The sequence below is a fragment of the Danio rerio genome, chromosome 17, assembly GCF_052040795.2.
Source record: "Danio rerio strain M-AB ecotype USA chromosome 17, GRCz13ab, whole genome shotgun sequence".
NCBI classification, from domain to species: domain Eukaryota; kingdom Metazoa; phylum Chordata; class Actinopteri; order Cypriniformes; family Danionidae; genus Danio; species Danio rerio.
In genome coordinates this window covers 23,303,598-23,317,416 of record NC_141037.1, presented here as the reverse complement: position 1 = coordinate 23,317,416, position 13,819 = coordinate 23,303,598, and the positions used below count along the sequence as shown (strand labels likewise).

Here is a 13,819-nt window from a genome sequence, read left to right as displayed (position 1 = left end):
TTCACCAGGTGCTCTGGTTTCCCCCACAAGTCCACAGACATGCGGTGTAATTGAATTGGCTAAGCTAAATTGTCCATAGTGTATGTGTGTGTGAATGAGTGTGTATGGTTGTTCCCAGTGATGGATTGCGGCTGGAAGGGTACCCGCTGCGTAAAACATATGCTGGATAAGTTGGCGGTTTATTCTGCTGTGGCGACCCCAGATCAGTAAAGACACTAAGCCGAAAAGAAAATGAATGAATGGACTAGAAAGTGTCAAATTGTTTTTCCTTTGAGTGTTCTCACAACTATCTTTTAATGTATATGCTCTTTAACATTTTTATTAATGTATTCATTTTTCCGGTTTCTTAGTCCCTTATTTATCACAGCGGAATGAACCACCAACTATTTCAGAATATGTTTTACGCAGTGTATGTCCTTTCAACTGCAACCTAGCACTGGGAAACACCCATACAATCTCACATTTACACCCACATTCATACACTACAGCCAATTTTGTTTTTCCAATTCAGCTATAGCGCATGCCTTTGTACTGTGGGGGAAACCCATGCGAAACCCAATACGGGGAGAACAAGCAAACTCCACAAAAAAATGTAAACTGGCTCAGCCAAGTCTCGAACCAGTGACATTCTTGCTGTGAGGTGACAGTGCTAACCACTGAGCCACCGTTCCACCTCTTTGACATCTCTAAATAAAATTCAATCCATGTCTAGTCCACTCTTGCTGGATAACATTACTAAAGCCCAATTATGATCTTTTACAAGATTTAATATAAAATAAGACATAATAACAAAAAAAAAAAACTAACACACAAAAACATTCTTTTTATGTGATTTTAAATGCAAACAATTTGTTACTTTTTAACAGCTTGTGCTTTGTTGCTCTGACAACAACAAATAAAACATCTGCATTTCAAAACTTTGACAGTTTAAAGGTCTCGTGAAGTGCTTTGAAATTTGCATTTTTATTTTATGTTTGATGTAATCTCATCCAAAACACAAAGACAGGGTGGGACATGGTGTAGCTCCTCCCCAATAGTATTTTGTTTTATCATTGTCAGTGAGAGTGGTTGAGATCAAGCACATCAAATGAAAAGCAAATAAGAAGAATTCTTGTTTTTTTTAAGTAATATTCTAATGAGTTTTTTCAATAGTCTTGATGATAAAAGTAATAATTTCATTATTAACTTTCTTTTAATTCTTGCAAAAGTCCATATATATTTCTGTAAATTCTCTCAACATATACCTTCTTTATTGTTTTTGAAAAGGGACTTCAACGGTACATTAGAGCTACTATTTCCTCTAAAAATCTTAAAGCTAGAACTGTTAACTTACTTTCCTTTTTTAATTTGTTTAACACAATTTTTTTATTATCTGCTTGTTTTTTTAGTTTATTTTTTTCTTGTATGTGCTTATTTGATGCTTTACCTGTCTGTAAAACTCATGTACAATCTGTCACAAATGTTTATGATGCTGTTTTTGTTATCCTGACATTAAAAAAAAAAAAAAAAAAAAGTTAAAAAAAATAAAAGCAATTGAGAATGAAGGAGGTGGGGCATATCAGATACTAGAGAGCATTTGATTGGTTATGATTTGATGAGAAACTAGAGTATGAGGTGATGTGAATAAATATACTGATCCGTTTAGGCAGAAGTGACAAACTACAAGCTTTACATGTTTCAGTTTTTATTTTTTAAACATGAATTTTGTCACTTTTAGATACCTTAAAACTAACAATACTGAAACTAACATCTAAAAAACTTTAATTTCATGGGGCCTTTAAACTCCGGACAACATTGAATCTTTGCACTCAGAATATTGTGATTATAAAGGCTTCAAATGATCTAGAAGTTTAGTTATCTTAAAGTTTGTGTGAACCAAAAGTTACTGAGACTTTTACTTCAGTATCTTGATGTAATATTGATGTAGTGTTGATGTAATGTTAAGGTGAGGACAGGGCTTTCTGTTTGTCCATTGCTCCCTCATTGTTTAAAAATTGTACATTTAAATTTCAGACAGAAAAAACAACAACACATTACCAACCACAACCAAACATGCATTGGGTGGGCAATATTTAAACTCAGAATACTGCAATGTAGTGCAATATAACTGATAAATGATAATTAGAGCCAGACAGTTTGCAGAGAATTTTGTAAAAAATCTGTGGATTTATGTGGAATTATTTTGGGAGTATTGTTACTATTGTCAATTTAGATCCACACTTGTTTGGTAAACAGAGCAAGTCTTTCATATAGTCTATATCTACTAAAAGACTTTTTTAGATATTACTTACAAACTGTATTGTAAATAAGTCAAAAGAACATTTACAATAATAATAACAGTCAATAATAATCCTGAAGTTCATTTAAAAACTGAACAAATATAAATTTACATAAATTTACATTCACACAAGTAAATAAATAGACTCAATGATGGGCCAAAAATCTGCAGAATTCTGTGCACGCAGATTCCATGTAGGCCTACTGATAATACAGCGACATTGTGCACTAAAATGCATCTTATTGGGCCCAAACATTAGTGCATGTGTCAAAATCACCTTTAGGTTGATTGAAGTTGATCTGTGAGGTGGTCCAAGGTGTGGTTGGGGATCCTTCTGAAGGGCTGTTGCATGTTTTGTTGACTGGCGTCTGAGGAGGCGTGTCATATATATAAGAGCCCGCCCCTCCAATATTTACACCTACCAATGAAAGGACAGAACAGTGAGTGCCATTCCATTACCACATGAGCATGTGTGATAAAGCTCCTACCTAAGTGTTCAGACTCTCCTAAAGCAGATAAACAAAATCCCAAAATATCCCCTTCAGGTCCAGAACAAATGTCTCACCTAAATTACACACACATTTAAATAGTATAATTCAAGCTGAAACCAGCACATTCATAAAATGAAACCTATAGAGTTTTACCAATAGGCAGCACACTTAGTAGTACAACCAGTGTGCGAACTATACATTGATGATCAGGGGTCAACTTTTTTCGGTAGTAGTTATGTAATATGTGCATTAGTGAATTACATTTATAAAAGTATTGAAATTACATCCTTTTTTTTAAAAAAAAAAACATACGTTATCAGCATTTTAAGGGATATTTCGTGACAATCGTAGAGGTTACTGTGGGTCAAACTATACAAATTATGTCTATTTTTTCCTTTTTTTTAAGAATGTATATTTAAATATTGTTATTTAATGTATATTTATATTTTAAATGTATATTTATATTATACATTTTTTAATTATGTAAAAAAATGTACATTTATGTAAAATGTAAGATAGAGATCAGAGAAAGCTATTTCTGAAATGCTAGCTGGCAGTGGGGTGTTTATGTTCCTCTGCGTCGAGTTTGTTTGTTGGTGTTTTGTTTTTTCTGAACGCTACCTTAATGTACAAGTGGTTCAAACTTGCTCATTTTGAGGCTAGAATCAAGGGACTTGCAACAACTTTAATCATAAGGTAAACACAAAAAAAACTTGCTTGGCTCACACCTCCGTCCACACTCGTCAGCGCTACAAAGCCGACCAATTACATAGCTTGTGCTACATGTCGTTGCGACGTGAAGTTACATTTTTTGAGAGGTGCGTATAAGCATCGCTGACGGCTACGGCTAGGGCCATGCGTCCATGGGTAGGTTGCCATGCCTTGTATTCAAGTGAACAATGCTAAATTCAGGTGGGGCTCTAAGATGTTTTCATAAATACATTTAAATGTAAAATATGTAAAAAAAAAAAAATGTTTGTTAAAATCCAGATAAATAAGCAATTGTAAGTAGTGAAATGCACCATATCCTGTCACCATGCTAATGATATCATACACCACTTTTGGTTTGTTTCATAGAAAACTGTGAAACACTAAAGATGCTTTAATATGTTGTGTGTTTTATTCGACTGCACAGGGCACCATTATAACCGAACCCTAACATGTATTTAGTATGATTAAACAACACTGCTTTTTTCCATGTGATCATGACCAGAATGACTGAAAGCAGTGGACTGTGGCATAATAAAAGCTCTACTGCTTAAATGCTGCATTACACTAGAATTACTCTGCTTCATACTACCATGATAGTAAGATTTTAATTTCATAAGCACATCCATGCACATGATTTCGGCAGAACAAGTAATGTAGCAAGTAATGAGGATGACAATCCCATAATTCCACACTCAGTCACAGCGTCATCAAATAATGGCTTTGTATGTTGTAAATACACACCCTCTAGTGGCGAAAATGACATACTATGTCTTTAAAGGGACTGCTTTTGTGTTGGAAAAACCTTAAGTGGTCGAATGTTTGAATAGTCCAAAAATACTTATAAACATTCATTCATTGATTTTCACACCCATACACTCTTGCATTCACTCACATACACAATGGCCATTTTAGCTAACCCAATTCTCCTGTACCGCATGTCTTTGGACTGTGGGGGGAATCCAGAGCACCCGAAGGAAACTCACGCAAACACATAGAGAACATGCAAACTCCACACAGAAATGCCAACTGACCCAGCCGGAGCTTGAACCAGTGACCTTCTTGCTGTGAGGCGATCATGCTACCCTCTGTGCCACCATGACCCACATTCCTATATCCAAACCTACCTAATCTAACATGACCTTTATGGGATGTTTTATTAGAATGCACAGGTATTCATATACCTTCCACAGAACACAGGATTGTTAATTTACTAGTGTTTGTGCTTTAAACTGAGCACTAACATGAAAGACGCACTTGACAGATTGCGAAAAAACTTACATCAACAGTTCAGTAGCGGATCGTGTCATCTGCTTTAATGAGGAAAGGATCTCATTAGAATTTTAAATTAGGGTATTGAATGAAACAGCCCTGTAAGATCTGATCTAACCAGGAAGATCTACTTTAATCTGAATGATCTCAACCAACAACAAAAAAACAATTCAACCCCAAAAAGTCACTATTAACTATACTCGTTATTCCACATCTGCAGGAACATCTACTTTATAGTTTAAATAATAAATTCAGCGTTAAAAACAAATAAAGAACCAAAGAAAAGTTAGTCACTGTTCGACCATTAGTGAAGTACTGTTTAACTTAAAATTTTATAACATAATTTCACCCATATAAACACAAAAGAATACAGTGATCTAGTCCATTTTCTCTTTTTAAATGTATTTTTTTTTTTCCAAAAGATAAAAATTAAAATTTTCCTGATATTTAACTCATCACAAAATCATTTTTATGCCCATTCCCTTGACCATATCCCTAAACACAACCCTCACAGGAAACAAAAACAATCTGCCTTTTTACATTTTTCAAAATAATTGATCTTGTGAGATTTATGAGCCATTTTTCTCAAGGGACCAAAAAATGTCCCCACAAGGTCAAAACTTACTGGTATTGCTACAACATAATAGGGAATGCAATGCACACACACACACACACACACACACACACACACACACACACATACACACACATACACACGCAGAGGATAAGGTTTCTAGTGGTAAGTGCAATGTCTTTGGTTGAAAGGTTATTCTAAAAGTCAATGAGAGTCAAATTTCTCTAAATGAGCCCTTATTTAAACCTTTATTTCCTTTACATTCACACAAAAAAGTGCAAAGAGCAAATAGCTTAAAGAGTCTCACATATGCACATTAAATTAAATTTTCAAGTGTCTCAGAGTTGCATGAGAGTACACACCTTTTGGTCCAAAGAGGGTTCCATAACAGGGTTTATGGCAATAAGGCAATCCATCATGCTGTTAAAAAGAGAGAATATTTTTATTGGTTAGTGTAAGCTCATTTTGAAGAGTTTTGTACAGTGCTGCAAACGAAAAAGGGAAAAACAAAACATACAAGTCCCATTAAATGTGAACATCCATTAAATTAATAGAAATGGTTTAAAGTATTCATTATAAAACCCACATTTTTATGCAAGGTAATATTTTCAGAAATGTGTGGGAGACAGAATGAAAGAAAGAGAGAGGGAGAGAGATGCTTATGCCTTGCTGGATTCATTAGAGGTCATTGTTTATCCTTCTGTTCCTTCCTGCTCCTCCCAGACTGCATAAAAAGACCCAGTCAGACTCAAATCTGACTGAAATTCAAGCTTCTGTACACACACACACACACACATCTATTTTTGTGCGCGTGCATTTCATTGAAAGTGGTTGGACAAAAAACAAAGTTCTCTTTTAAGTCAAAATAGCATGTTAAATTGAGCTACTTGAAAAAAATATTTATAAACAGACTTTATGTAATTGTTCTATAAAAAATACCACAAATAAAAAGGAAAAGATTAACAACTTAAGAGATGTACGATTTATGTATGCATTTACTGTAACTTTATTTTGGTCTGCAAACTACTTACAAACTACATTTCTTTTAAAATGTAAAATAAAATGACAATTTTCTATGATATGGTTTTAGTTTTAGACAAATAAAGAAGACATAAATATGCTGTAGATGCCCATATTTTTATATGAAATTTGGAAATGTTATCAGATATAGAATAATACAAATATTAACATTTTATTTACATTTCCAAGTGGTTTCCAAAACAGTATTTAAAAACAATAAAAAATTCAGTGAGAACTCTATTGTGACAGGCTAAAAATATAGCACACCAGAGCAATTTACTAAAGAATAGAGTAAAACAGGCGGTAAACACCTGCAGAGAGCCGACCAACCTCCAGCTGTTTGGAACACAATAAAATAAAGAGCAGCACACACAGTTCTCAAAAGAAAGGTGAACACAGCAACTGTGATAAAATAGTAACATCTAAATATATCCTTCTGTGAGACAATGATGAGCTGTTCATCCATCCATTTATATCAAAACAAATGAAAAAGCATTAGAAATAATCCTCCTTCAAATCCAAACTCACCTTATAATTAAACTAAAGCTATGTGTGACTGTTTGTGTGCAAGCAAGCATGCTTGTGTTGAGAGAGAGAGAGAGAGAGAGAGAGAGAGAGAAGGAGGGTGAAGAAAGAGAGGCAGAAAGGCAGATGATTGTTTTCTGCTTTGAATAAACACTATCTTTGTCTCTTTGTTGTCCTTGTGATAGTTCTGGTAAAGACCCACAGTAACACCGAGTGTGGGAGAGCAAGTACATATACTTATAGATAGGGCCTATCTACATGTAGTTAAATGATCTGAACTGTAGTAGCTGAGCATGTCCTTTTAAAATGAAAGATAACTCCAATTTCTGCAGGAATTTCAATGAAGTTAATATTATGATTACATTTCCTGCAAAAAAACAAGCAGTGCTGAAACCAAAACCCAGACTAAAAGAATCGTTTTCACTTCCTGTTACCACAGTCAGCCTGTCTTTACCCAACTGTTCCTGTCTATTAGTCTCTTTTCTGTTTTGTCCTGTAAACCTAAGGTAAAACAAACACTTGCACATAATATTTATTCCTTGTTTTTTATTCTTTGCTACTGTATCTCTACATTCAGAGTTTAGAAGGAGTATGGGAATAGTTTAATGTAACCGTTTAAAGAAAACAAACATGCTTAAACATTCCCATCCATAATAAATACATAAATAATAATATAACTGTAATTAAAATATCTCCCTGACTGTCAGAAAACATTCCAGGCAGATTCAGCGAGCTTGCCTTAAATACTTATTATCTGTGTTTACAGTCATTTTAGGACTTTCAATTCCTCTAATCTTCTTCTTGTGAAGAGTGACAAGTCTGTGTGGAGTGTAGACTTTTAGAGGGATGGATGAACAATCACTTAACCCATACAAGGACACAATGCAACTAACTGACCTACAAAATGTCTCCTAACATATCAGACAAGACCAGTGAACATGTCAGGACAATTAGAACAGGAAAAAGAAGGGAGAAAAAAAGCACAATTAGGAGCGACTAAAGAGGACTGACCAAACCAGTGTCAGTTTGATGGCTTGAGTTGGTTGTGTGATCCTTTGCTAAATGATAACACTGTGTACATGTAGCCCTCACCCTGAGGAACTAAACCACTACATATATACCCAGAAGTAGGACATCTAGAGTTGCAGTCTAAGATTTGTCTGTCTTTAGGGATCATGTCAGTGCTGAGTGATCAAAGTCGTCGGCAGTTCACACTGAGGAAAAAATAGACTCTTAAAAAAAAAAAAAAGGAAAGGAAAGACATATAAATACTAAAATGAATGCGCAAAAGAAAAATGGGATACCTTAAAAAGGTACACAAGGATCTCATAACCATAACGTAGTTTCAAAATTTCTTTTCAAACCGGAAGAACGTATTTGCTCGAAATAACGCAAACACAACCAATTTTCACTATTTTTGTAAAATATATGTCTTCATAGTATTTTTAGCAGCATGGGGCACATAAATGACTGTCAACATCTCAAAAATGTGTTGTGACCCTTTAAAAAACAAGAAAATTAAGCAAGGAACGAACTCTTGAAAAAAAATAATTAGGAAAGAAAGAAAGAAAGAAAGAAAGAAAGAAAGAAAGAAAGAAATAAGAAAGAAAGAAAGAAATAAGAAAGAAAGAAAGAAAGAAAGAAAGAAAGAAAGAAAGAAAGAAAGAAAGAAAGAAAGAAAGAAAGAAAGAAAGGAAAAGCGCACTCAGAAGGAAAAACAGAATGATCAGAGAGAGATTTCAATCTACAGTATGAGCATCAGTTCTGCTTACCTCCGCATGTCCTCCAGGAGACAGAATCTTACTACATCGTTCACATTTTAGACAGAACCGGTGCCAGTTTTTCCCCAGAGAGCTCACTTTCTCAGCTAGAACAGAAGAGAGTGTAATGTGTTATCTGATTACTGTGTGATACTGTACATAATGCTGAAGAGGATAGCTTGATCTGCACTAATATCTCATTTATACAAAGTCAACAAGACTGCAGTTGTCCTTTAATGATAAACTTCGATTTGGCCATTTTATATCTCTTTTTTATGGCCTCTGTTTTAAGATCCTTGGACAGACATTTTTGCTTAGTTGACCAAAGAATATGTTAAAAAACAGTAAAAACATTGCTGTGCTATCAAAATGTGGCCTTTTCATTTTATATCAATGAATTCAACGTAGGGCTGTGCGATTTAGGGAAAATATCTAATTGTGATTTTTTTGACAGATATTGCGATTTTGTTTCGATTTGATTTGCGATTTAATTGTGTAGTCAAGCTTCAATAATCAATCGTCTGTATTGTAGCTTCTTACTACTAAAATTTTAGTTTTTTATTGTGGGCGTTTCGCATAGTTTGGTTGCGCAATTCTAATTGGGTATAACGAAAGTGTGCTCACTCAATTGGCTAGTAAAACTATCACAAACAGACAACAGTCACGCATTTGTTCTAGGCAGGGGAAATTAAATAATGCATAAATATTTCATTTAGCAGCCTCTTGCGATTAGCTAACCGCAACGTTTCATTACATAAATCGTGATTGTGATTACATTTCAGTTAATCACACGGCCCTAATTTAAAGGAAACAATATTTAAAATACACATTTAGGTTTAAATGTTTGTACCTTTTTCACTAAAAAGAAAAGTATACATTTATTCCGCAAACAAGCAATAAATGCATCAGAAGTGATGGTAAAAACACAAAAAGATTTTTCAAAACAGATTCCACCAAATCAGAAAATTAAATATGCTCTCTGAACCCAACTGTCACAGTCACCAGCAATCTAGACCATGCAGATTGCTGAAGAACTACAAATCTACCAGCAAAAGAACTACATATCCAGTCATGCACCACTCACACACCTTGCCTAGATCCCCATGATTGCAAACAGAGAAAGCTGAAGCTGTTTAGAACTAATTACATTCATCAGGAATATTTATACACCTCTCAAACACACACGTATTGCTGAGTCTTGTGAACATTACAACTTTTTGCCTTGCCTTTCCTTGTTGACCCTCACTTCGTTTTTTTTTTTTTTATGTTGCTTGCTGCCTGCCTGCCTGTACTGACCATTCGCCTGCTTATTGACCACGACTCTGGATTTGCCCATATACATCTGTTTGCTCCTGTGTTGACTGTTGCTTGCCTGACCATTCTCTGCATAATAAACCCTGCATTTGGATCCACACTTCCGTTGTTAGCGTCCACTTCACATTACACCAACAATGCCATTAAGGGTATATATTAAATTTCAACTACAAATATATTAAAACACAAAATATTTTGCAGTATTCAAGTTTTACTGTATTTGTCATCAAATAAATGCAGCCTTGGTGAGCATGACAATTTTTTTACATTTATTTCAAAAGTGTATCTTTTCAAAACATCTATAAGGTAGTTTACAGTACTCAAAATGCTTATTTACATTATTTTATGATATAATTACTGTTACTCTACATTCCAAGATCATTACAGGTCTGTTCAGCTCAGCAACTCCTGAAATGCAGCTTAACACAGAACTGCAATTTTGTGTGTGTTTGTGCATAATATATATCTATACATATATAGATGTTTCTACAAACAGTACTTTACAAGGCTCTGCAAAAGACTGTCCACACAAACTACTAAGTCTTAAGGGTGGGGTCTGTACTGTACTGTATGTGTGTGTTTGCAGCTGAACAATGCAGCATCAAAGCCGAGGAAAGAACAAACTGGAGGCAAACCCTGCTGAGTCAGATCTGCTCCTATCAAGCGGATGTTGAAAAGTGCATCTTGTCTCTGACCTTCTGGTCTTCACAAGCAGTTTTGTGCATAATCGAATAAACAAAAAAAATCACTGATAATTCAGAAGGAAATATACTGATGAAAAAGTAGATATACTACACTTTAAAATTGTATTGGGGGGGTCAACTTTTTGTAGTGTTACTTTGTGTAATACATGTATTGTGTAATACAAGCTATTTGATGTATTCTAGTCTAATTAGCTATTTCAGCTTTAAAGTATACAAACTATGTATCTAATTTGACTTTACTTTTAGGCTTAATGTAGAAACAAATATTTTATGAGAAAACAGTCTTGCGAACTCTTACGATGTCTATCGGTGCTCTAAATCTGCCAGTTTCAGACTGTTGAATGACTTTTTTTTCCCACATAGACTGACTGACACGATAATGCATTCACAATTGTATGAATTGTTAAAGGGGTTGTCAAATGGATATCTATTATTGTAATTATTAGCATTATTTAAAAAACAGACCAGAGTGACCCCTCTAAACCCCCATCTTGTTTTGACTTTTTTTAGAGGAGACCAAGGCTATATATATATAAATTGTGGATTGTGGGGAACTTGAAGTACTTGAATGGTGTGTTTATAAGACTATTATGAATTCTTTATAATCATGACATGATTCATAAATATGAATGAGATTTTATGCATGCATTTGACAACCGTCATTAAGTGTCATTCGTTCACTTATCTAATTTTAAATATTGTTTGAGATTTTGTTGATATGGCATAAACAAAAACATCAGGACCTGTCTTTGTCATGACAATTTGACATAACCAAGACAACATAACTTGTCATAAATATGTCATAAACATGATTATCATGATGCCATTATAATTATCATGAATTTTTCATAAAAAAAAATTTTCTTACAGTGGTACAAATTGAATTTTTCATAAAAATGTCATTTAATGTAATGACGCTGTTATAAAATTATTTGACAGAGTATTGACAACTTTAATAAAATAAATGATCAAAAAAATATTCAAGAAAGTTTTAATGACAATCGTGTTTATAACAGAGTTATGACAAGTTATATTGTCTTTGTAATCTCATTCTGTCAAGACAAAGACATTGACTGGTTTTGATGTCTTGGTGATGTCTATTTGTTATAACAAAGACACCTCAAACCACATCATCTTTGCATTTAAAAGACATAACAGCTAATGACACTTAATGACATTTGTAAATACTGTAGCAGTATGCATAAAAACTCGTTCATGGTCATGGCATGTATCATGTCATGATTTTAAAGGTGTAAAGAGAGTCCTATTAACACCCCTTCAAGTAAAGTGTTGCAAGTTTTCGGTTTCAAGTAATAAATGGAATTTACACAGCACCTTCAACTAAAATAGAAAATATTTAGTACATTTTGGCCATTTGTTTACACAACAACAGTATTTGGAGTTCTGAAAATAAAAAAGCAAAGCTAAAACAAAGAACAGTTCATTTGTTATAATATTTTACAATATTACAGATTTTACCTTATTTTCAACCAAATAAATGCAGCCATTTTCCAACACCAAACGTTTAAATGATCAAGAGTTTATTTCATTTAATGTTTTAAACTTCCATTGCACTAAACAAATTGTTTGCATACATTTACTTATTCTATCGGCTCTTGGAGATCAACAACCACCACCACCAAAAACAAAATCAATAGTTTGCCATTAGCAAATGCACAGTAAACAGTTGTGGACTTTGGAGTACAGAAGTCAGAAATACAAGTGACACAAAGATCAATATCCCACCAAAAAACCCTAATGATAAATAAATTCTATTTTATAATATTTTCTGTACTAATAAAATACCTCACAAAGGAGTTGACAGAGTGGATGTGGGAACTAAACCCACCTCCCCGGTGCCTTCCACACAAACCAGCCAACATTCCTAGTAGGGTCTATCTCTCTCTTTCTCTCTCTCTCTCTCTCTCTCTCTCTCTCTCTCTCTCTCTCTCACACACACACACACACACACATTCCGCCACATAAAAAGAGTCAGGTCAAACTGAGAGCACACAGACACAGACACATTCAGATGTCCAGGCTCATTGGGAATATCAAATAATCAAGCTGACATATCACAACTTCAATGTAGCCAAAAAGAGAGTCACTCCATCTGCTAACCTGCAACAGTAGCACAACAGATCCTCTCACTTTGTTCAAGCCTCCATTGCCAAATTCTTATGTAACACTGTCACCCAATTCTCTTTTCATGGGCTATAGCATTTACTAACCCTGCAGCCACTGGACAGCGGGACAGAATACTAAACAGGAGCCGACAACGATGAGACAGGCTAGGGAACAACCTCCAATGTGCTTGTGGGAGCAACGGGTCACTTGTGCTTGACCTATTAATAACAATGCTTAGTGCTACGAGATAAAAACTCGTCTTCTTCAGACTGACAGATTGGGGTCCCAGAGATGCCCATGCTGTATGCAGGAAAGATAACAAAAGTAACTTTGAAACTAACCTAATATTTTACCCTAAATATTTTTCTTTGGCTCGTTTAAAACTCACTAAATATATTAATTTAATGCTTGCAGACACATACTAGTCATAATAATGCGTGAGGATACTGTGTAAAAATACATAAGATCAATATAGGGGTACTATTAGAGAAGTGTATGTGTACATAAACATAGGAAAATAACATTATTATTTTATAGAAATCCATTGCATGTATTAATATCAATTTCTAAAATCCCAAAAGAAATAGCATCTATGGAGGACTTTAGTTTATAAATTATATACATTCAAACACATAGAGAGAGGGCTATTTTTTGAACAGGATGTTCATTTTAAGAGTCCCCAAAACAAAACATAATTGCTCCATTCACACTACAAACTGACAGACAAAACGCTTTCAAACACTTACATGAATCATGCATAAATTACTTATAATTAAAAATAAATCCTTAACTTTTCTGCATATATTACATACGCCCTTCAAATTTGGTCAATTAGTACAGTAGTGATACAATAACAATTAAATGAACAAGACGTACACTTCTGAGTGATAGCTGTAGAAACATTATTTTAAAAAGCTCACCAAAAAACACAGTCTTATCGCATCTTGGACAAATGGACGTCATTTTCAGGAAAAGTCTGAAGTTCAGCTCTGTTGGTCTGAGTTTGCTGTCTATCCCTCCGCGCCGCTGCACACTGTGTGCAACAC

General features: G+C 34.4%; 1 protein-coding gene across 1 annotated transcript in view; it reads right to left on the bottom strand.

Moving 5' to 3' along the window:
* crip3 (cysteine-rich protein 3) overlaps window positions 1-13,819 on the bottom strand; it is an 18,115-nt gene extending 4,296 nt beyond the window's left edge. Inside the window, exons 1-4 of the mRNA XM_087290393.1 lie at window positions 13,694-13,819; window positions 8,641-8,735; window positions 5,686-5,743; window positions 2,556-2,696 (exon numbers count right to left, since the gene is read on the bottom strand). Of these exons, the coding sequence (XP_087146519.1) occupies window positions 2,556-2,696; window positions 5,686-5,743; window positions 8,641-8,735; window positions 13,694-13,736 (337 nt within the window). The 5' untranslated portion in view covers window positions 13,737-13,819. The remainder of the gene's footprint in view (window positions 1-2,555; window positions 2,697-5,685; window positions 5,744-8,640; window positions 8,736-13,693) is intronic.